Source organism: Schistocerca americana, chromosome 2 (genome assembly GCF_021461395.2).
Source record: "Schistocerca americana isolate TAMUIC-IGC-003095 chromosome 2, iqSchAmer2.1, whole genome shotgun sequence".
NCBI classification, from domain to species: domain Eukaryota; kingdom Metazoa; phylum Arthropoda; class Insecta; order Orthoptera; family Acrididae; genus Schistocerca; species Schistocerca americana.
This window is the reverse complement of record NC_060120.1, coordinates 265,480,708-265,505,800: the sequence shown is the minus strand read 5'-3', so window position 1 is coordinate 265,505,800 and position 25,093 is coordinate 265,480,708. Positions and strand designations below refer to the sequence as shown.

Here is a 25,093-nt window from a genome sequence, read left to right as displayed (position 1 = left end):
TGACGATTTAGTTTGAAACGTTTAAACGTATAACGCTTCTTCCAGAATTAATAATCAAACGTATTAACGTTAAAACAGTGATAGTGTATTAATACATTCTCAGTATGACTCCATAAATTTAAATTAAATGTTAAGTTTTACATACCCAGTGAACATGAAGTAAATACCACTGGTTCAAAATGGTTCAAATGGCTCTGAGCCTATGGGACATAACATCTGAGTTCATCAGTCCCCTAGAACTTAGAAGTACTTAAACCTAACTAACCTAAGGACATCACGCACATCCATGCCGGAGGCAGGATTCGAACCTGCGACGCAGCGGTCGCGCGGTTCCAGACTGAAGGGCCTAGAACCGCCTGGCTGGTATGGCTGATTTGAAATAAGAGGATGGGATGGTCTAATGGTTTGATACGGGAAGGGGGGAAGCCGTCCCCCCCCTTTGCTAATCGCACAATGGTGGGGGTAGTAGCGCAGCCGCCCTCCCGTGTCCCCCGCAGGGTCCTCGTTCGGCCACTACTATGAAGGCTGAAGAAGACCCGATGGATTAGTCCGGTCTCAGTTAGAATTTTCTAGTTCCAGGGGCGAAACTTGTGACTAATCCTAGTGAATCAAAAGCATTAAAGTTTTGTGATTATTAGATACTTCTGAGAGGCGACACCACAGTATTCACGATTCACCACCAGGTCAAGCCTCACATTAAGCAGCGAAGTATAAGCAAGTCTTCGGGATTTCCAGTCAAATGTTAACTCAGACGCTTCGTGACTCACAAATTCACATTGGTGTGCTGTTATGACGCAGTCTACACTTGCCAGGTAGCGCCAGGCATAGATTCTGGGGACGTCGCTACGACTTTCATGATTTTTGTAGACAGAAAAGACAGTTCCGCACTGAATAGTTATCACAAAAGCAAGATAGCTAACTAAAATTGTCTCGAATTTATAGTCGCACCAAGTGGTTAATATAACCACCAACCGCTTCAAGTGGTTACGTATCCACTAGCCAGTCACTACTTGGCTATGACCGAGATTACTCAGCCGAAAGTTCGTGTATGTATTACCACTTTACGCGCGTGCTAGGCTGAGAAGCTTTTATTAAGCCATATCACCCTGAGACCAAGCATTAATTCAAGTCACTAAGCTGTACCTCGAAGTCTACATCAGATGATAAACTATAAAATGCGCCTCTCAACGGTTAGGCGATCTCTGTTTGTCCTATTCATGGCTGTCCATCTGCACCTGGAACTCCGCATCTGCATCTACATTTATACTCTGCAAACCGTCGTGAGGTATATGGCAGAGGGTAGGTCCCACTGTAACAGTTATTGAGGACCACGTATGGAGCGCGGAAAGAATGGTTGTTTGAATGCCTTTGTGCTCGCAGTAATTATTCTAAGCCGGCCGAAGTGGCCGCGCGGTTCTGGCGCTGCAGTCTGGAACCGCGAGACCGCTACGGTCGCAGGTTCGAATCCTGCCTCGAGCATGGATGTGTGTGATGTCCTTAGGTTAGTTAGGTTTAACTAGTTCTAAGTTCTAGGAGACTAATGACCTCAGCAGTTGAGTCCCATAGTGCTCAGAGCCATTTTTGAATTATTCTAATCTTATCCCATCTCTATGTGCATGATACGTAGGATATTGTAGTGTCTTCCTAGAACAATCATTTAAAGCCGGTTTTTGAAACCTTAACAGATTTTCTTTACGTCTGTCTTCAAGAGTTTTCCAGTTCAGTTCCTTCAGTATCGCTGTGACACTCTCTCACAGATCAAATAAACCTGTGACCATTCGTGCTGCCCTTCTCTGTATACGTCCAATACCCTCTGTCAGCCCCATGTGGTACTTTAGAGCAATATTCTAGAACAGGCCGCATGAGTGATTTGTAAGCAATCTTTTTTGTAGACTGACTGTACTTCCCCAGTATTCTACCAACAAACCGAAATCTAGTACCTGCTTTACCCATGACTGAGCCTACGTGATTATCCCGCCTATGTGACCATTCCACTTCATATCCCCTCAAAATGTTACACGGAGGTATTTGTATGAGTTGGCCGGTTCCAGCAATGACTGACATTATAGTCAGAGGCTAATACGATTCTTTTGTGACATGCACAATTTTACATCTCTGAACATGTAAAGCAAGTTGCCAGTCTTAACACCACTTTGAAATTTTATCGAGATCTGGCAATATTTATGCAGTTTCCTTCTTCCGCTAGTACTTGATTACAGATAACGATATCATCTACAAAACGGTTGAGAGTACTGTTAATATTGTCTGTAAGGTCATTAATATATAACATGAACAGCAAGGGAGCCAATACACTTCCCTGGAGCACACCTCAAGTTGGTTCTACACTGACAATGTATCTCCATCCAAGACAACATGTTGTGTCCTCCCTACCAAAAAGTCATCAATACAGTCACAAATTTCACTTGATACCCCATACATTGGCAATAAGCGTACGTGTGATACTGTTGCTTTTCGGAAATCGAGAAATACAGCACCTACATGATTGCCTTGATCCAAAGCTTTCAGTATATTACGTGAGTTTGGTTTCGCATGATCGATGTTTTCGAAATCCTTATTGGCTGGCATTGAGGAGGACATTCTGTTCAAGATACTTCATTATGATTGAGCTCCAAATGTGTTCTAAGATTCTACAACGAATCGATGTATATTGGAAGGTAGTTATGTGGGTGACTTTTACTACCCTTCTTGTAGTCGGGTGTGGCCAGTGTTTTTTTCCAAGAACAGGTCACGGTTTTTTGTTCGATGGATCTACGACAGATTATAGGTAGAAGAAGGGCTAACTCAGCCAAAAATTCAGTATAGAATCTGACAGTAATTCCATCGGGCCCTGGAGCTTAGTGTTACAATAGCGATTTCAGTGGTTTCTGAACACCACTGATGCTAATATTTATTTTATTCATGTTTACTGCGGTACAGAGATTAAATTGGGGCAATTATCCTGAGTTTACCTTTGTAAAGGAACATTTGAGAGCTAAGCATTTGCTTTCCTATCCTCCGTTTCAGTTCCTGTCTCGTTCGCTAGAGACTTTGTGGCGAAGTGGTACGTTGGAAAATTTCCACTCACCTCGTGGAAAATCTCTTCTCACGAGCATGCGTCCTTGAAGTCACTGAAATGCAGTTCTCAGCCGGAATAAGCTACAGAAAAAACAGCTGGCCACCTCGTAGCCCCAAGTCGCATTAAAAATTGTGTTGTCGGTCGAAGGAATAGTTAAATTAAAGCATTTATGTGCGTAAAATTTCGCTCTGTTGCGGTAAGCTTGCATACACCAGTTACGACCAAGTCTTACTCCACACGCACACCTCATTCATAACCGTAGCCAGTTTATGGTAATTATTAACTATCTTTTCACCGAAAGTTTACAAACGGATAGTTTCTTTCAGAATAGCTCACTCAAACGTTAGTATAATCAGCCTCACTTAACAAAATGTTCACGTTCGCGAGTAAGCAACACGCCACGCGGAACTTAAGCTGTTCCAGCACCAAAAGCTCTGAAATTTACACCGTGCATTAAATCGAACTCTCTCCAACACTTTACGGCACTTCTCAAAGATTTTGGTAGCGAAATATTACAATATTAATCATTTCCCCGGTACGGATGATTAACACACACGTTATCCTCGCACGTTCCTTCATTGTATAGTATAAAAACTTCACATAAAACATTATGTCACATTCACACCTTCATTTAGTCTCATAACTATGCACAATTATAGTAGTAATTAATAAATAGAAAATAAAACAAACAGACCTCCAGTATTTTGACTGCAGCTCAAAGATTGTGCGCCAGCTAGTGAGCTCTACCAGATCGCATAGAAACTGCACACTCTCGGTGTCGAGCATATTTGCATGCATGTTATCTGCCTGTAATGTCCCATCTAAGTAGGCACGATGTCAGGCGCTACACCTCAACTAGACACTAACTTTGGTGGTACAAACAACAGTTACATATGACCAGTTGAATTGTTCAACTGGGTACATACAGCGTGACAATTATTGAGCTACATGAAATAAACTCGTCATAACTTCTAAACTGTTTGCGTCAGGACGCTCAAACTGCTCGATTTGATGCGGGGCATGATGGTAATTACTACGTGCCTTGTTGTCGGCAATTTGCACGTGAAAATGTCACGTGGGCCTGAGAGTATAACGTTTGTGAAGGGCTACTATGAGAGCAATAACAGCCCAATTGCTGCTTAAAAGAAGTTTGCGACCAAGTTCAAGCTGAAGACAACCGGTCCAAGTGTGCTAACAATCATGAATTTGATTGGAAGTTTGCGAAAACGGGTAGTGTTCGTGATGACAGTGTTGGCGTTGTCTCTCGTCCAAAAAGGGTGAAAACGCCTGAAAACATCAAAAACACACGCGCTGTGTTTCAAACCAGACCCAGGAAATCGAGCAGACGAGGTGCACAACACGTGGAAATCAACCCAGAGACACTGCGATAAATTGTTGAAGACCTCCATCTCTCCTCATAACAAAATTCAAACCCATCAGCCAATAATTCCCAGGGCTATGGAACACTGGTTGTGTTTCGCAACACTATTGTCCACAGAATTGACGAATAGGACTTTGATGTGAATATGGTTTGGTTTAGCGACCAAGCCCATTTTTATTTGGATTGGTTCATCAATAAGCAAAACTAGAGCATTTTGGGGACTGAGAATCCGCATTTCGCGATCGAGAAGTCTCTTCACCCTCAACAGGTGACAGTGTGGTGTGCAATGTACAGTCATGGAATAACCAGTGCGATATTCCTTGATGGCACGGGGACTACCTAACGGTATGTGAAGGCTTTGGAAGAGGATTTCATCCCCATTATCCAATGTGACCCTCATTACTACAAGAAGTGGTTAACGCAAGACGGAGCTCGACTCCACCGAAGCAGAAGCGTGTTTTATGTTCTGGAAGAGCATTTTAGGGACCGTTTGTACACAGAAGCTACTGGTATTGGCCTCGATTGGCCGCCATATTCTCCGGATCTGAACACACTCGACTCCTTTTGTAGGGATGTGTTAAAGACAAGGTGTACAGCAATAACCCCAAAACCATTACTGAGCTGAAAACAGCCATTCAGGAGGTCACCGACAGCATCGATGTTCCGACACTTCAACGGGTCATGCAGAATTTCGCTATTCGACTGCGCCACATCAACGCCAATGATAACAGGCATATTGAACATGTCATAACCTAAATCCGAACAACTGACTTTCGAAGTCAGTAACCGAATCACACATAGGTGAGTGGTGTATACTTTCTTCATCATGCGAATAAACCTGATGTAAAGAAACACAAACGCGATAATTGGTCAGCACCAGTGGCACACGTACACCGGCGTTGTTGCGCTCTTGTAAGTAGGCCCTACTTGTATGTTAGATATCATGGTACTAAGTTACGGTAAATGAAGCTTTAAGAATTTCTAATGTATTAACAGTCATCAACGTTTTTCTTAATCATGCTTTAGCTATGTAGTTTTTATTTCAACAATTGTGTACAGTCGCAATCTCTGTACTGTTGGGCTCCGATGTCGCGCTGTTAATACGCAGTGTGAAAAAGTCTGAGGCTGCTTCCTATTCTGTAATGAAAAAAGTGCGTGGGAAATCGTTAAATAGAGCGAGAGGCAAGTTGTTCTTAATCTTTTTCACAAGTCTAATGTTAAAAAAGCCCTGAAGGTGTACTAGAAGCTGTATTTTTTATAGTTAAAGCATTTTATAAAACGGCATACATAGCGTTGCAGAGTGGTAATCTAATACAGTTCACGGAGTGATCGTTTAAATCTCGTTATGATCTTCCTTTTTTTTCATTTTATTTTGAGCACTTACACCTGTAAAATTCATCAAATTTATGCTAATTAACACATATCTAATCAACATATGAAAAATACACATCGTCTTCTTTTTAGTTTCAAATTGAATGCAATTTTCCTGTTTCCATTGCAAATATAAATTCTGAATTATTCGATATTTTGTAAAAGATTATTAATAAATGTTGTTTATGTTAATAAAACATAGCAAATTAAATTTTAGGACAAAAATGAAAGATCAAAATTATTCTTTATTTGCGCTACGCCCATTCTTTTGCACCACAGACGTTGTCTCATGCGAGCCAGAGCGATAAGCGTCGTAGAAACACAAAAGCAACAAGTTTCGCAGCATCGACCACGCCATACAAATACTGATTTTTTACCGTACCACTGCATTATTAATCCAACAGAACTGATCTGGTGCCAAGGTAAATTCTGTCGCGAGAAATAACAAGGCATTTAAATTGTCAGACGTACTGGAACTAACGCACGAAGCTTTGTCTCACGTCACTGCCCAATGCTAGTAGGATACAGAACGGCACGTCGTAAGAGAAGACGAGAAAACGTGGCACTTGGCGGCTTCGTGGGCTGTGCTGTTGATAGACTCTTTATAAACGCAGCAGATGACAGGTCCAGTACCGAAATGTATTTCTCGGACTCGGATGTGGAAGGAGTTCAGAGAGTATCCCAGACGACTATCTGTGAGTAATACCTTCAGTGGCGTCAATGGTTAACTACACGGTGGAATCCCTGCAATTCAATTTTGCATCACATAGCTCACTCAAAGGAATTACTCATCTACATCTACATCTATATGATTACTCTGCAATTCATATTTAAGTGCTTGGCAGAGGGTTCATCGAACCACAATCATACTATCTCCCTACCATTCCACTCTCGAACAGCGCGCGGGAAAAACGAACACCTAAACCTTTCTGTTCGAGCTCTGATTTCTCTTATTTTATTTTCATGATCATTCCTACCTATGTAGGTTGGGCTCAACAAAATATTTTCGCTTTCGGAAGAGAAAATTGGTGACTGAAATTTCGTAAATAGATCTCGCCGCGACAAAAAACGTCTTTGCTTTAATGACTTCCATCCCAACTCGCGTATCATATCTGCTACACTCTCTCCCATATTACGTGATAATACAAAACGAGCTGCACTTTTTTGAACCCTTTTGATGTCCTCCGTCAATCCCACCTGGTAAGGATCCCACACCGCGCAGCAATATTCTAACAGAGAACGAACGAGTGTAGCGTAAGCTGTCTCTTTAGTGGACTTGTTGCATCTTCTAAGTGTCCTGCCAATGAAACGCAACCTTTGGCTCGCCTTCCCCATAATATTATCTATGTGGTCTTTCCAACTGAAGTTGTTCGTAATTTTTACACCCAGGTACTTGGTTGAATTGACAGCCTTGAGAATTGTACTATTTATCGAGTAATCGAATTCCAACGGATTTCTTTTGGAACTCGTGGGTATCACCTCACACTTTTCGTTATTTAGCGTCAACTGCCACCTGCCGCACCATACAGCAATCTTTTCTAAATCGCTTTGCAACTGATACTGGTCTTCGGATGACCTTACTAGACGGTAAATTACAGCATCATCTGCGAACAACCTAAGAGAACTGCTCAGATTGTCACCCAGGTCATTTATATAGATCACGAACAGCAGAGGCCCCAGGACGCTTCCCTGGGGAATACCTGATATCACTTCAGTTTTACTCGATGATTTGCCGTCTATTACTACGAACTGCGACCTTCCTGACAGGAAATCACGAATCCAGTCGCACAACTGAGACGATACCCCATAGGCCCGCATCTTGATTAGAAGTCGCTTGTGAGGAACGGTGTCAAAAGCTTTCCGGAAATCTAGAAATACGGAATCAACGTGAGATCCCCTGTCGATAGCGGCCATTACTTCGTGCGAATAAAGAGCTAGCTGCGTTGCACAAGAACGATGTTTTCTGAACTCATGCTGATTACGTATCAATAGATTGTTCCCTTCGAGGTGATTCATAATTTTTGAATACAGTATATGCTCCAAAACCCTACTGCAAACCGACGTCAATGATATAGGTCTGTAGTTCGATGAATTACTCCTACTACCCTTCTTAAACACTGGTGCGACCTGCGCAATTTTCCAATCTGTAGGTACAGATCTATCGGTGAGCGAGCGGTTGTATATGATTGCTAAGTAGGGAGCTATTGTATCAGCGTAATCTGAAAGGAACCTAATCGGTATACAATCTGGACCTGAAGACTTGTCCGTATCAAGCGATTTGAGTTGCTTCGCAACCCCTAAGGTATCTACTTCTAAGAAACTCGTGCTAGCAGCTGTTCGTGCTTCAAATTCTGGAATATTCCATTCGTCTTCCCTGGTGAAGGAATTTCGGAAAACTGCGTTCAATAACTCTGCTTTAGCGGCACAGTCGTCGGTAACAGTACCATCGGCACTGCGCAGCGAAGGTATTGGCTGCGTCTTGCCGCTTGTGTACTTTACATACGACCAGAATTTCTTCGGATTTTTACTCCGTGCTTACGTTACGAATTTCCATTGCTCTCTTTTTAATAGCAGTACTATGTTAGCTGAGGACGAGAATATTTTATGCTTTTGTCCCCTCCGAATCACACAGTATTGCTGGAGTTTTGCAAAATATTGTTTTATTCTCTTTAAAAAGTAAATGATATTCGAATCTATATTGTTTCTTTGCTCGTCTCTTTTTACGTCTTATCTGCAACCACTCGCGTCACTGCAGGTTATCTGGACCAGCTGGCTGGCCTGTGATGTTCGGGATAAATGCGCTGGTAAAGCTGTTGTCCCGTATTATATCGCTCAGTGTGCGGGTGTGGAGAGCATAAAACATATCCCTGTTATCTTACTTCATCGTACACGAGACAGCTTGGCAACAACCTAATCCACCTACAAAATAATTCACTTTTTTTATCAGTCACACTGGAACCTCCATAATTGATCATATTATTTGCACAGAGCAAATTGCTAGTCATTAAAATATGGTACACCATCTCCAGTGACCATCTCCCCATCATTATAAAAACAACGGCTATTACCCACACCAAAAACGACATCCACAATGGAAGACTAAAGTTTCATCCACTACAAAAATCTTAATACACAAGACTTCAGAACAGAAATTTTAAGCAAAAAGCCTAACAGATATTAATACTACTGAAGGCATTGACAAATATTGCCAAGCAATCGTCCAAACGACACCATCTGATATCAGTAAGAACGCATCAAAAAAACCATAATAGAACACAAAGGCAGACTTCCTACACGTATTCTTAACTTAATCAAAGGAAAAAAGAAAAATATGTAGATAAATTAAACGACAACCTAATCAAAGAACTAAAACGGAATGAAACTATCTTAACAATAAAGTTAGATCAGGTATCCGCTAACTCAGAGCAAGTTTATAGGAACTTGAGTCACAAGGACTTGACCTACGTAATCCCGCTCTCTTTTGGAATAAATGAGAGAACCATGGACAAAACTGTCACCGAAGAGCCGACTTTACAAATTGATAACCACATGACGGTGGAAGAACGGGAGAAAGCTGAAATATTCTGCCGTTTTTTCGAAAAAATACACGCTCATCTACAGGACCCCCGATTTGACGACAACCACGATGAAATTACTACTAGGGAAAATCATTCACTTCTATACAAAAATACCACACCAGCCATCAACCACTATTGAAAGAAATAACCGAATATCGGATAGCCTCTCTCACACTGAGCGGCAAAAATACAGCTCCTGGAAATGGCGGCGTTCGTCGATTTCACCACTTCGGTGTAACGTTAGAGAGGCTTTAGGCACACAGTTGTCTTTTCGCTCCGAGTTGAAGTTAATCTGGAACACTTTTGTGACACTGCAATCGCGAATTTTGAATATACAGTTCGCGATTATGGCGCCATATCACGGTATGTAAATTACACAACATTCCCTCGCGACAACTTCTGATATCTTCAAGTGGTTGCAGCTGACACGTAGTACTTTGTAATTGCTGTTGTCCTAATCTCAGTGATGTCGAAACTGTGGAACTGACACAATACAAATAGACGACAAATCGGGTTCGATTCCCGGCGGGGTTAGGGATTTTCTCTGCCTCGTGATGGCTGGGTGTTGTGTGATGTCCTTAGGTTAGTTAGGTTTACGTAGTTCTAAGTTCTAGGGGACTGATGACCATAAATGTTAAGTCCCATAGTGCTCAGAGCCATTTGAACCATAGACGACAAACCCGAAAAACCGTATGTTCAATACGACCGCCATAGAACCTGTAGCACCGAACAATATGTCTCTTATACGGAGGCGAACAACAAGTTAAGCACTTTAACAGAGGTTTCTTACATTTCTGTTTCAGGTTCCCAGACGTCATTATGCAGAGTACAGGACTGCCCCAACTACAAAACCATACGATACTACGAGGAGGTGGGCTGCGTTCCCAGTGCTACCGCCGGCAACTGCTGTCCAACGCACTTCGACTGCAGTGAGTACCATATAATGAACTGGGAGCACCCAATAAATGCAGTTGCAGGATATCAACACATGACACGGGCGAAGGCTGCAGTATATCGGCCAGCCGCGGCTGAACACTAGATAGCTAACAGCTTGATTTATAAGCAGCTTACAGACGGTATAGTCACATTAATTAACCACTGCCTACGTTCGACGTCAACATGCAGTAACCACTCACAGACGCCAGTTGGCAGCACTAGCAGTAGAGGACATACACTGAAGCGCCAAATATACAGTCATCTAAACAGGCAGAATACGGTGCTGCAGTCGACAACGCCTAAATAAAACAGTTGTCTGGCGCAATTGTTAGATCGGTTGCTGCTGCTACAATGGCACACTATCAAGATTTAAGTGAGTTTCAACGTGGTGTTATCTTTGGCGCACGAGCGATGGGAGACAGCATCTCCGAGGTGGCGGTGAAATGGGGATTTTTCCGTATGAACATTTCACGAGTGTACCGTAAATATCAGGACCCACGTAAAGAATCAAATCTGCGGCATCGCTGTGGCCGGAAATAGAACGGGACCAACGAAGACTGAAGAGAAGCGCAACCCTTCCGAAAATTGCTGCAGATTTCAATGCTGGGTCGTCAACAAGTGTCAGCATGCGAACCATTCAACGAAACATCATCAGTATGGGGCTTCGGAGCGAAGCCCACTCGTGTACCCTTTATAACTGCAGGACACAAAGCTTTACGCCTCGCCTGGGGCCATCAACATTTACATTGGACTGTTGATGACTGGAAACATGTTGCCTGGTCGGACGAGTCTCGTTTCAAATTGTATCGAGCGGATGGACGTGTACAGGTATGGAGACAACCTCATGAATCCATGGACCCTGTATGTCAGCAGAGGACTGCTCAAGCTGGTGGAGCTCTGTAATGGTGTGGAGCTTGTGCAGTTGGAGTGATGTGGTACTCCTGCTACTCCAAGATACGACTCTGACAGCGTCACGTACGTAAGCGTCCTGTCTGATAACATGCATCCATTCACGTCCATTGTGCATTCCGACGGACTTGGGCAATTCGAAAAGGAGAATGCGACATCCCACGCGTCCAGAATTGCTGCAGAGTGGTTCCAGGAACACTCTTCTGAGTTTAAACACTTCCGGTGGCCACCAAACTCCCCAGACACGAACATTATTGAGCATATATGGGATGCCTTGCAACGTGCTGTTCTGAAGAGATCTCCAGCCCCTCGTACTCCTGCGGATTTATGGACAGTCCCGTGTGAAAATTAGTTTGCTAACAGTGATGTTTATTGAACAAAACGCGGTCGTGACATAAGTGTACCTTGTAGAGGAAATTTCCCATCGCACCCCCTCCGATTTAGTGGTAAAATGGCCCGGTGGATAGCCCGTCAACAACTATAAACAGATCAAGCATAAAAACAGGAAGAAATTGTACTGAACTTTACGTTGGTTATAGAACATGAGCCAATCAGTAAATATATATTACCGTCACAGGAAAATGTGGTGAATTGTGAGGGCAGGTGAGATGCCGGATAGACCTCTCAAAAAAAAAAAAAAACGAAAAAAAAAACGGGCGTGAACTATGTTGCAGCAAAGGAATTCAAGATTCAAAACTTCCCAAACAGAACGCAGGAATCATAACATGTGGTACTTTTGAACGTCTGGAGGTCCCTTCCTTACACTTCACTGGCGCAAACGAACGTTACATCACGAAACAGACACAAATTACATCACGAAACAGACACAAATTTGAATACAGCGCACAGACACGTCAATTACAGGACGGTCAGCTCGTAATTTTGTGAAAAAAAAGGTGTACAATGAAGGCTTTCACGACCGGATGTTTCACCTGCTGAGAATCCTTAAGGGTTGTATGGCCGTGGTCCATGGAATTCTTCTATCCCTGAGTGTCGTCCAAAGCTACGTTGGACATCTTCGGAGGTGCTCTTGGTTGTGCTGAGTCTTGCCGACTGACGAGTGGAAAGTGGGCGTGGTCTGGATTTAACGTGATAGAGATAAACCTTGTCAAGGATAAAATATAACTATCGATCATAGTACGTCAAAGATAAAAACTTCTCATCGACTCTGTAGCGCCACTGTCCATATATCACTGAGTTTCATGGCTCCTTCCTTTCTGTTAAGATTATCTCTCTGTTTATATATTTCGATGGCTTCTCTATATAGCCGTGGATAATAGTTCGTCATAGTACATAAAACTTGAGTTTCCGAAAATTTCACTACGTGAGCACCCGACTAAATAGCATGTTCCGCCACGGCTCACTTGGCCGTTTTCCCTAGTGGGCAAAGACTTTAATGTTCCTTCAACCGTGCGTTCATCCTTCTCTTTGTAGTTCCAATGTAGACCCTACCACATGTACACGGAATCTTGCATACACCACTTGCAGCAGAGGGGGTCGTTTGTAGTTAACGGAACGACGTGCTTGGCCTATTTTCTTTGTTGGTCTGAAAATCAGTCGAACCTTATGTTTCCTTAAAATCTTGCCTATTTGATCCGTTATTTCTTTGATGAAGGGTAAAGAAACCGTGTTCTTCCATCGCTGCGTCCTATCGTTGTCCTTATGCCTCCTGTTATTCGGTCGCAAAAAAATTGTAGGTCACGAGGGAGTTCCGAACACGAATCTGCTCCTTCACCGTTCAACACGGTGACTACACAACCAAGACGCGATGGTTCTTGTAGTGCACTAGATGTTGAAAATCCTTAGCTTCAACTGTTCCTGTTTCTATTTTGTTCCTTTTTTCACAGTTCAGTATACTTTCTTCCTGTTTTCATGCTTGATGTGCGTTCAGTTTTTGACGGGCTATCCACTGGGCCATCTTACCTCGAAGTCTGAGGGGATTGCGATGAGGAGTTTCCCTTGTTAATACGGCTGTGATGTTTCTTATTAATATTAGCATGAACTAGTTATCGCAAGATGACCATCCTCTCTCTCCAGGAGCGCTAGTGAAGTAAGGTCTTCCATCGATAGCTCAGGTTCTGTGTTCGAATCCTAGTCCGTCACACAGTTTAGCCCTGTCAATACGTTTAATATGCCGAAGTTGGATGTGCCGTCTGGCTTCCTTCTGACTCGAATGCTCTGTGTCAGCTGTACATAGTACTCAATGGGGAAAAAATGCACGCCTGATCCCTGCCCACACAAACTGCAGCAGCCACACTGATCAGTCTTGTTATGCCGTACCATTTGAAGTGTTCTCGTGTTATACTGCACAGGTTAGTTTATAAATGTTGCACCTCTACCCTGAACATCAAGCAGCTTGTAAGAAATTAAAGAATTGTGTTCACGTTTAGTTACACGGTTGAGTTAAATGTTTCCCTATTGAGCCGTTAACCGATTTACTCTAAGATTAAAATTGATAATGTTAATTTTCTTTGTTAATTCTTAGCTAATTTAATTGTAAATAAAGTACTATAGAGTCCTAATAATTATGAAATAAATATATAGAAAAGAAAGACAAAATCAAAACATGGCCGTTGCAAAGAAGATGGAAAATAAAAGTAAATCGTTGCTATAATTAAACTTTTGGTGCGTGAGGCACTGTAGATGGAAAACTGTTAACCGTATGGGTACAAAACTTCCTAGTAATGACATTCGGACTGTGTGGTGCAGGACTTGCGCTGTTAGTGAAGTTAGTGTTTGGCTAGGCGTTAGGCGCCAGTACTGGTACGGCGACATAGGGTTGAAGCACAAGCATGAGTGTGCATTACTGTTGCAGACAGTCAACATGGGTCTGGACAAGGTGAGCAGAGCCTTATTCGGTAAATCTGTTCTATCAAAGCAACAGCAATAGTGGTGTTGCTCTTTGCAAGTATCGACACATTAAAGGAACACGGAGAGGTCCTCTTCCCGCTCCGGGATTGAAAAACATGACTCGGAAATTCGAATTAAGTAGCGACTTGGGAGTTACTCCTGGGAGAGCACACATATCGTTGAAAAAGTTACTGTTGTCATGACTGAGAATTCTGGACGCAATGTGCGATCTTCAAGCGGTGCACGAGCTGTGTCACGACAAGTGAACATGCCATGGTCCACCGTTCGCAAATTGCTACGAACAGTTGTGAAATGGAATCTCTAGTGTGTTTCCAGGCGGGCATCGGCGTAGATGGTCGTCACACTGAGCAACGGTTGTAACCTGAAACGTCAACATGCTGCGGAGTAACAAATGTTACCCTCTCACGTGAAAATTAAAAAGTGTTTCCTTTAATGGTTCATTCGTTATTGCCCATACAAATACTTCCACAAATTTCGTTGTCCTACGATCACTCCTTTTTTTATGGGGTCCTCTCAAGTAGCGAAAGTTTAGTAATTATCACCATGTAACTGTTTCCGCTTTTCTAATGAACACCTTACCTCTAGAATGTGTGTTGTCTACCGAAAGTACTGCATGGCCTAGAAAGCGTGTCTGGTTTCTCCTGCATTCTCTTTCGATCACTCACGGGCCTACAACAGTTGTAATTAGTACACGAAATGCAGTCGCGGTTGCGAATATGGACAACCATCAGCTGTGTAACGGAATGACAACAATGAAAATTTGTGCTAGACCGGGACTCGAAACCGGGTTTCCCGGTTACAGCAAGCTGTCGCCTATCAAATGTCTGCCCTGAACGGAATATACGTAATTGATGTACGATTGCAGGTTGTAGGCACATGGCTGACGACATATGGAAGTTTGGGTCTCGTTCTGAAGTGTGCTCGGATAGCCAAATGGTAAGGCGACCCTCGCGATAAACGGGAAATCAGGGTTCGAGTACTGGTCCGGCTCAAATTTTCATTGTCGTCATTCCATTATACAGCTGACGGTTGTCCACATTCGCAGCTGTGAATACATTTCATGATTTCATAACGGCTGAATTCGCTGCAGTGCCTGTCGTTTCGTACATGAACGAACCTCCGAAAGAACATTGCATCTTACTTCTGAACAACACGGACACTGCAGTATCGAATTACAATTTGTTGTTTAAGTATTTCAGCAAATGAGTTGTATATTACGTTGCCGTAATATTGCAAAACGTATTACTGTATTAGTACTAAACTAGCCAGATATATCATACAAGCAACTGATGCTTCACATTTAACTGTTGTTGTTTCCTTTCAGGTTTCCTTCTGTCGCTGGACAGGACAAAATGCCACTACGAGGGGAAGGCGTACGAACCTGGCGCAGATATCTCGGGCGTAATCAAGTCTGTGTGCATCCCAGTGTGTAGCTGCTTCGGTGTCACCGAAGGACCCTCAAGGTTAGTAAAGGCATTCAGAATACACGTTTTAGCAATGTAGTCACTCTAAGCAGTAACTGCGTCAGCACTTGCAGCAGAGCAGAACAGACGTTTGGTACAAACGTCCTAATTCCTTTGACAACGGAAACTCAAAAGGAAAAGAGAAAATCAAGTATATCATTGTCACTGCTCCACGAAAACAATGAATACTAACTGAGACGCAATTATGTCTGGGAGAATCAAATACCACGTAGTACATTCGATGGTAAATAAAGGCATAAAATGTTTTTCTGTGCTTCGATGACGGAAGGCATTAGGCGGCAAACGATCAATTACCTGAATATTAATTTTCGAATGGAATTGAAGTCCAGAGAGACGAAATAAGATTTTTAAGCTTTTCCGATCACACTGTACGTTTTGACAGACACAATGAAGGCCTTAGTAGACCAATCTAATGGAGCGTATCTTGATTTGAAAACACGTTGACCTTTTTTTTTTTTTTAAATAAGCCTGTGGTGATGGAATGTAATCGACCTTAAGTACTAGTCATGCTGGGAGAATTAGATTAGGAAAGAAGACACTAAGGGTAATAATCGAGTTTCGCTATTTGGGCTGCAAAATAACTGACGACGCAGTAACGGGGTTTCAATTACAGACTGGAGGTAGCAAGAAAAACTATACTCAAAGACAAAAATATTCTAACGACGGTTATAAATTTAAATACTGGGAAATCTTTTCTTGTCTGGAATACAGCCTTATATGGAATGAAACATGGCCGATAAACAGTACAGACAATTTGACCATAGAAGCATTTGGAACGTTGTATTACAGATGAATGCTGAAGTTTAATTGCGTTAATATGATAACCAATGTAAAGGTCCCGAATCGTGTCAAGGAATAGTTAACTTGTCTGAGGGAGGGAGTAAGAATTGTACAGGAAAACCAAGGCTGGACTGTCTGTAGTCAGCAGGTTCCAACTGCTGTAGGATGCAGTAGTCATACAGATAGTGGGACTGGTACGGACAGACTAGCATTGAGAACTTCATGAACCAATCTGAGGGCTGAACACCACAATAACATTAACGTTTTGAGTTTCCTGTTGGTATTGCTGTTTTTAATAAAGTGATGCTTGAGCTCCGAACCATACGTATATTGACTTGAAAAATTACAATAACAAGTGGCACCTTATTCATGCGAAGACACATTCTAGGAATTAACCCATCTTCAGGTGGACAAATATAGTTACGTAACTGTCACTACGTTTTGAATTCTTCGGCTCCCTTGTGCAATATAGTTTTGTTCCGCCACAACTTTTCTTTCACTCATATACATATGGACCAGCAACGGTCAAGTAGACGTAGCTACCACACTTTACCGAATACACTGACCAGCCAGAACATTTTGACCACCGACCTGCTATCGATATAAGATATAAACCCGTTAAGGCGATAGCAGCATCACATGGCGAGGAATAACTGCCAGTCAGACAAACGCACGGTGCATGTAGCATCGTAAGCGTACTGTCCGTGTGTGGAATGGATAAGGTGCGCGATCTATCTGAGTTTGACCGAGGGCAGATTGTGATGGCCTGGAGGCTCGGCACGAGCCTTTCGGAAACTGCATGGCTTGCCGGGTGTTCGAGGAGTTCTTTTGCGAGTGTCTTCAATACGTGGCGAAACCAAGGTGAAACAACGTCCAGGCGACATGGGGTTGGCGGCCACCCCTAATTACTGATGTCGGACGTCTTAGGTTGGGCAAACAGGTAAGACAGGACAAGGGGCAAATTGTGGCGGATCTAACAACAGACTTTAATTCAGGGCAGAGTCTGAAAATACAGTGCGCCGGACACTCCTAACGACGACCCATGCATGTACCACTGCACTACTACATCGGCAACTATAACTGAAATGGGCACGACATCATGAGCACTAGACGCTGGCGCATTGGCAGAGCCTTGCATGGCCTGATGAATCCCGATACCTCCATCATGCCGACTGGAGGCAGCGAATCCGTCGTCTTCCATTGGCATTTTTAACAAGACAATGTGCCATGTCAGAAGGGCAGGAGGGTGATGGAATGGTTTAAGGAACACAGTGGCGATATCCAGCTGATGTTCTGGACACTCAACTGCTCAGATCTGAACCCGGTCGAACACATCTGGGATCTGATTGAACATAGGGTCAGAGCTCATTGTACCCCTCCCCGGAATTTACGGGAATTAGGTGATTTGCGTGTGCAGATGTGGTGCCACCTCGCTGCAGCGACCTACCAAGTCCTCACTGCTTCCATGCCACGACGGTTCGCCACTCTTATCCGTGACACAGGTGGATATACCGGCTGTTAGGAAGGCGGCCTTATTCTTCTGTGTGATCAGTGTATATGTATATCTAACTGTAAATATAGATACTAGTGTGCGAACCCACAAAAAAAATTCTCCACTAGTCTCGGAAATCGTCTTTTAGCGATGTCGCGTCTGTACCTACGACAATAATGTGCACACCACTGGGATGTGCATGACAGAGGGTACGTCTCCTGTACCAGTCATCAGGGCTTCTTCCCTCTCCATACACGAATCAAGCGCGGGAGTAATGATTGTTTAGATGCCTCCGTGAGTGCTGGTATTAATCTAATCTTGTGCTCAGGATCCCTATAAAAGCGATACCTAGGGGGTTGTAATATTTTCATAGGTTCATGGTTCATAGCTGGTTCTTGAAATTTTTTGTGATGGCTTTCTCGGAAAAGTTTACGTCTGTCTTCAAGTGTCTGCCAGTTCAGTTCTTTCAACGTCTCTGTGAAACACTCCTAAGGATCGAACAAACATGTGACCATGCGTGTTGCCCTTCTCTGTACACGTTTAGTATCGCCTGTTAGTTCTATTTCGTGGACTCCACAAACCTGACCAATATTCCAGCATGACTAGTACTTAAGGTAGATCGATTACATTTCCTTAGTACTCTAAGAGTTACCCGAAGTCTGCTACCCGCTTTACCAACCACCGAGCCTCTGTGATCACTCCATTTCATGCGCCTACAAAGTGCTACACCCAGATAATTGTATGAGTTGACCGATACCAATTATAACTCGTAATCACGTACATACCGTTCTTTCGTTCTGTGAAGTACACAGTTTCACATTTTTTGACATTTAAGGCAATTTGACAATCTTTGCACCGCACTTAAATCTTAACGAGACAGAGTTCGTTATAGATAATTGAACCATCTGTGAAAAATCCAAAGTTGTTATTACTATATTATCTTCATGTTCGCTAATGTGAAACATATTCTAAATAATTACGCGCTCTTTCTGTTAACTGTGAGTGTTGAACTAGACACTCCCACGCTGCGAGTGACTTCCCCTTCTCTTTCTGCTACTTAGTCTGGTTCATCCGCCGTTTACAAAGGACCCCAAATGTGCATTGCATTGGAGACTGAAAGGTGTTACAGCCTTTGAACCTAGGAATTATCTTTGGAAACTGACACGTACTAGTGCGGCAGCCAAACAGCCATATTCTACTTACCAGAGAAACTAAATAGTTTGTTAAATTTACAGAGTTCATATTTAGGGAAACTTCGTAACCTATTCAAGGAATATGTCTTATCCATAGCTAAGGAGGTCCGCCTGTTATGCTTTGTCTTGATTCTGTCCTGCAGTCTGTTATTTCGGGCTTACAGTTATTCTGTTGTTTTTAAATCTTTTCTTTGTGCTTAATATTATCTACTTCGTTTCGTGGGTAAATAACACCTTTGTAAACACCCTTCCGTAATGAAAAATACAACAGTATCACGGATCGCATTCAGTGCTACCAGGCTATCAATATGCGCACACTGAGAGGTTGCAGTGTTAGTGTTGTTGTAATGTTGTTAGTATTGTTATTGTTGTGGTTCGCAGGAGAGCCAACACCTTGTTACTAGAGGAGGCCGAAGGGCATGCGTTTTAGCTCACGCAGGCTGGCGTGAGGTCTGGAACCGGACAAGGAAATTAGAATTTTGAAAAACGGACGTAGCTGGTGGAATACTTAACTTTAATCCATTAATGATGAACGTCGCTCTTGACTGTACGTGATTCACAATATCAATAGTAACTGAATATGGCGCCTTGCTAGGTCGTAGCAAATGACGTAGCTGAAGGCTATGCTAACTATCATCTCGGCAAATGAGAGCGTATTTTGTCAGTGAACCATCGCTAGCAAAGTCGGCTGTACAACTGGGGCGAGTGCTAGGAAGTCTCTCTAGACCTGCCATGTGGCGGCGCTCGGTCTGCAATCACTGATAGTAGCGACACGCGGGTCCGACGTATACAAACGGACCGCGGCCGATTTAAAGGCTACCACCTAGCAAGTGTGGTGTCTGGCGGTGACACCACATTCCTCCCCCGCAAATCGGCGTACGGTTGTGGCACAAGGCTTCCGCCCGCCGTGGGGAGGACCCCATGTTGACGTATGCGACGAGGTGGGGAGCCTAACAACAGGCGAGGCTGTGCCACCCGCACCCTGCCATTTGGACCGCGGGGAGCTAGGAAAAGCCTGAAAACCTGCTCCAGGGTGCACGCCAACATGCGGTGAATGCGCCCGCAGAGAGACAGGAGGGGCCGAAGGGTCGACCTCCATCGGGCCGGGGCACCCGACGGGCGAAGACGGAAGACGACATATGGTCCGGAGCGGGCAAGAGTTCCATGTCGGAGGACAACTGGTCACGGGAAGCGATCGGCGGCGCGTGACCCAGGGAGGCGCCCGGCGGTTGCAGCGACGCGTCCACTGCGAACGTCGCCGGCGGAAGAACAGGCGGCGGCGGCGGCGGCGCGTCGCCATGGGGCAAAATGGAAGGCAGCGTCTGTAACACCTGGGGATGAGGCGAGCCAGTAGATGGATCCCCAGGGCGCTGACCGGACGACACCGTCGCTGAAAGCAGACGGGGAGCGGCAGATCCCGTGCGACGACAGAGGCGCAGCTGATTAAGATGCCGACGCACCTCACCAGAGGCCCCCAAAACCAGATACATAGCGCGGCCGAGGCAGCGAAGAATGCGCCCTTCGAGCCAACGCCGTGAACCTCGATAGTTGCGGTAGTAGACAACGGCGCCTGGGGCAAAAGCAGATGTCTGCCGTATGCACAGGAAGCTGATGCGGCGGATGTAGCAAAGACATCAAGGTTCGATGAGGGCGACCAAGGAGCAACTCAGCCGGCGAGCGACCATCTCGGGGCTGAGAGCGATACGAGGACAAAAAGAGCAATAACGCTTCCTCCCGAGAATGCGACTCTTTCAACTTCAACATCTGTGACTTGAAAGTCCTGACCAATCGTTCAGTGGCACCGTTTGACTGTGGCGAAAACGGCGCGGGCGTCAGATGTTGAATACCATTGGCCTTGCAGAATGACTGAAATTCTGCGGACATGAATTGTGGGCCATTGTCGGAAACAATAGTCTGTGGAAGACCTTCAATGCAAAAGATAGCAGATAACGCTTGGATGGTGGCAGATGACGTTGTGGAAGACATCCGGACAACAAAAGGGGAAGCGGCTTTTGGCCATGCAAAGAATTTCCGCGGTGGTGCTGATTGTTGTTCGGCACACACCATGCAAGAAGAGCACATATGCGTAATCGCGGCATCGATTCCGAACCAAGTACAGTGCTGACGAGCAAGTTGTTTCGTTGTCACTATACCCCAATGTCCTTGGTGGAGAAGCTGTAAGACAGAAGCCTGTAACGAACGTGGGACCACGACCCTGGACTGATCATTATCAGAACGCAACAGCAAAACACCACGTCGTACAAAAAGTCTCTCCTGGTGAGCAAAAAATCGGCGAACCAACGGATCCCTGATCCGTGACTTTGTCAAGGGCCATTGCGTAGCAACAAAAGGCAGAACGGTAGCAAGGACAGGGTCGGCAGCTGTGGCTGTAGCTACACGACGAAAATCAATCGGAAACGATTCGACCACGTCATCGGTTTCCGAATCAATGAACATGCAAGCAAGTTTGGAGGAATCGAATGCTCTATCCTCAGCAACAGGCAAACGGGACAACGCATCGGCGTTTCCGTGCTTAGCAGTGGACCAATACAAGATATCGTAGCGGTACTGCGAGAGGAAAATAGACCAGCGAATGAATTTCTGCACTGTACGTGGAGGTACAGGCTTGGTCGGATGAAAAAGCGATGTCAAAGGTTTGTGGTCTGTGATGATGGTAAAGTGACGACCAAACAAGATAGCATGAAACTTTGTAACACCAATTACGAGAGCCAATGCTTCTTTCTCGATCTGTGAATAATTTATTTGCACAGACGAGAGCAATTTGGACGCAAAGGCAATGGGGCGATCGTGCGATCCATCTTTGTGCGCAAGCACAGCACCGATCCCGAAATCCGATGCACCCACCATCAACAAAAGGGGCTTCCGGGGATCGAATTGCGTAAGGCAAGTATTGGAAAGCAATGCCGATTTCAACTGGCGAAAGGCGCGTTCGCATTCCGTTGTCCAGACTAACGGAACACCGTTACGGCGTAAGCGATGAAGCGGAGCTGAAATGGAAGAGGCATGTGGAACATAGCGGTTATAATACGTAATTTTTCCCAGCACACTCTGTAGCTGCTTCAAATTCTGCGGCGAAGGCAAGTCTTGCATGGCACGGAGGTGCTCGGGACTGGGATGTATGCCTTGGGCATTGAATACATGTCCCAGGTAAGGCAAGTCACGAGCAAAAAACACACATTTGTCCTTTCGCAAGCGAAGACCATTTTGTCGCAAGACCTGAAATAATGCTCTGAGACTGGCTAAATGTTCTTCTTCCGTCTTTCCGGAGATCACAATATCGTCCAGGTAGTTTGCTGCAGTAGGGACTGACGCACAAACAGTTTGTAGATATTGCTGAAACAATGCAGGGGCGGATGCACACCCGAATGGCAGTCGTTTGAATCGATAAAAACCAAGATACGTGTTAACCACCAAAACGCGCTGGGATTCTTCATCCACCGGTATTTGCAAGTACGCATCTGCTAGGTCCAACTTTGAAAAATATTTAACCGGTCACAGTTTGTCAAAAATATCTTCCGGGCGGGGTAAAGGAAAAGTTGCAATCACTAGTTGTGGATTCACTGTTGCCTTGAAGTCCACACAAAGTCTCAATTTTCCCGAAGGTTTTGCCAAAATTACTAAGGGTGATGCCCAGAGAGAAGCCTGCACACGTTCAATTACGCCTTGTGATTCCAAATCGTGTAATGTTTTTGCGACCTCATCACGCAATGCGTGGGGAACATTGCGCGCTCTGAAAAATTTCGGTTGCATGTCTATTTTCTAGTTCCAAACGTGCTTTATAGTTCTTAGCACAACTGAGGCCCGGTGCAAAAATGTCTGCAAATTCTTCACATAGATGAGAAACACTGTTGGAAGGCACAGTCTGGTTCACTGATAAGACCTAATTTACTATAGACAAGTGAAACAACTGAAATAAATCGAAAGCAAACAAGTTCACTGCAGAAGAAGAATGAAGGACGTAAAATGACACAAGTTTTGTTTGTCCTTTGTATGTTGCAAGAAGGCTGCACTGTCCTAACACAGGGATATCTTGACCTGAATAACTAGTTAACTTAACATTTACGGTATGCAGCGGAGGTGTGCCCAGCTGTTTGTACGTGTCTTGATTGATCAGTGAAACTGCAGCTCTGGTATCGAGCTGGAATGGTATCACTTTGCCTTTAATGTCCAAGTCTACAAAGAGTTTATTGTCCTGCTGACGACAAGAGCGACTGTCTCGTGCAACGTGAACTGACACTGGTACAAAATCACTTGCGACTTGACGGGAGTTCCGGCAATGTCGACGCACACTATTTGTGGGACGAACACAGTCACTGTTAGAGAGAGTGGCACTGGGCGGAGTGGAATGAACTATATGAATTACCATGGGCGAAGTTTCGCGAGCCTGAGTATCCTTGGTTCGATTCCAATTCCAGCGCGAAGCAAAGGGCCTGGAATGATGTTGAGTTTCTGGTCTGAGCATTTTCTGGCAGACACTTTGAACATGTCCTTTTTTATTACAGTAAAAGCAAATAGCTTGGCGTGATGGGCAATTCTCACACGAATGTCTAGTAGCACACCACAGGCATGATTTTAGCACTGCATTTGCCTTCCGGCGTGGTACACGTGGCTGAGAGCCTGGCGGCAGCGGCGCGGCCGGGCGCGAGGGCTATTTACTGTTCCGTGCAGCTCGCCCGGCGGGCCGGTTAACCTGACACACGGGCGGCGAAGTTTCAAATGATTCCTGAGCAAAGTCAAGTGTGTCCTGCCGATCCAATATGTCCATCACTTGTTGAAGGGAGGGATTGACTAGTTTCAAAATCTGTTCCCGTATATGAACATCAGAAACGTTCTGTGCAATTGCATCACGCACCATAGTATCTGAATAAGGGAGTCCACATTGACACTCAAAAGCACAATCCCTAGTAAGGCCTTGCAAGGTTTCAACCCACTCCCGATTAGTCTGACATGCTGTACGTTTTATACGAAAGAAGGTATACCGTTTCGCAACTACATTGACTGATTCTTTGAAAAACGCATCTAATGCAGACAAAATTTCTTCATAGGACAGAGTTGCTACGTCGCGTCGGGGAAATAATTTGACTATCACACGGTACGTTTGTACGCTGACCGAAGACAACAAAAATGGCTGCCGCTCGTTACCTTGAATTCTGTAGGCGGCGAGATGGAATCCAAATTGGCGTGACCACTCTGTCCAGCTTTCCAGTGCAGCATCAAAAGGACGAAAAGTTGGTGCAACTGCGTGTTGTGGCTGCGTTAGCGGTGGAGCGGCGGCTGCCGCATCGTTTGCCATCTCACGTTGACCCTGGACGAGGTGTCCAAGGGCATCCAGTAAGGCCTGCGTCTGCTGATTCTGTAAGCGATAAAATTTGGACAGTACATCTGGAGATGGTGGCGAAGCCATTACACAAGTAAATCAGGGCAGTATAGCTAAGAACGCAGTGTTGCCTCGTCGCCAATGTTGTGGTTGGCAGGAGAGCCAACACCGTGTTACTAGAGGAGGCCGAAAGGCACGCGTTTTAGCACACGCAGGCTGGCGTGAGGTCTGGAACAGGACAAGGAAATTAGAATTTTGAAAAACGGACGTAGCTGGTGGAATACTTAACTTTAATCCATTAATGATGAACGTCGCTCTTGGCTGTACATGATTCACAATATCAATAGTAACGGAATATGGCGCCTTGCTAGGTCGTAGCAAATGACGTAGCTGAAGGCTATGCTATCATCTCGGCAAATGAGAGTGTATTTTGTCAGTGAACCATCGCTAGCAAAGTCGGTTGTACAACTGGGGCGAGTGCTAGGAAGTCTCTCTAGACCTGCCGTGTGGCGGCGCTCGGTCTGCAATCACTGACAGTGGCGACACGCGGGTCCGACGTATACTAACGGACCGCGGCCATTTAAAGGCTACCACCGAGCAAGTGTGGTGTCTGGCGGTGACACCACAGTTATCGGCCATCAGATGGTGCCCAGGATGCCTGTCTGTGTGCCCTCTGCTTTGACT

The 25,093-nt window shown here is 44.6% G+C and overlaps 1 protein-coding gene across 1 annotated transcript in view; it reads left to right on the top strand.

Moving 5' to 3' along the window:
* The window catches only part of LOC124595806, a 60,067-nt gene that overhangs the window by 1,982 nt on the left and 32,992 nt on the right, over nucleotides 1-25,093 (top strand). Inside the window, exons 2-3 of the mRNA XM_047134701.1 lie at nucleotides 10,210-10,335; nucleotides 15,447-15,585. Coding sequence (XP_046990657.1) covers nucleotides 10,210-10,335; nucleotides 15,447-15,585 — 265 coding nt within the window. The remainder of the gene's footprint in view (nucleotides 1-10,209; nucleotides 10,336-15,446; nucleotides 15,586-25,093) is intronic.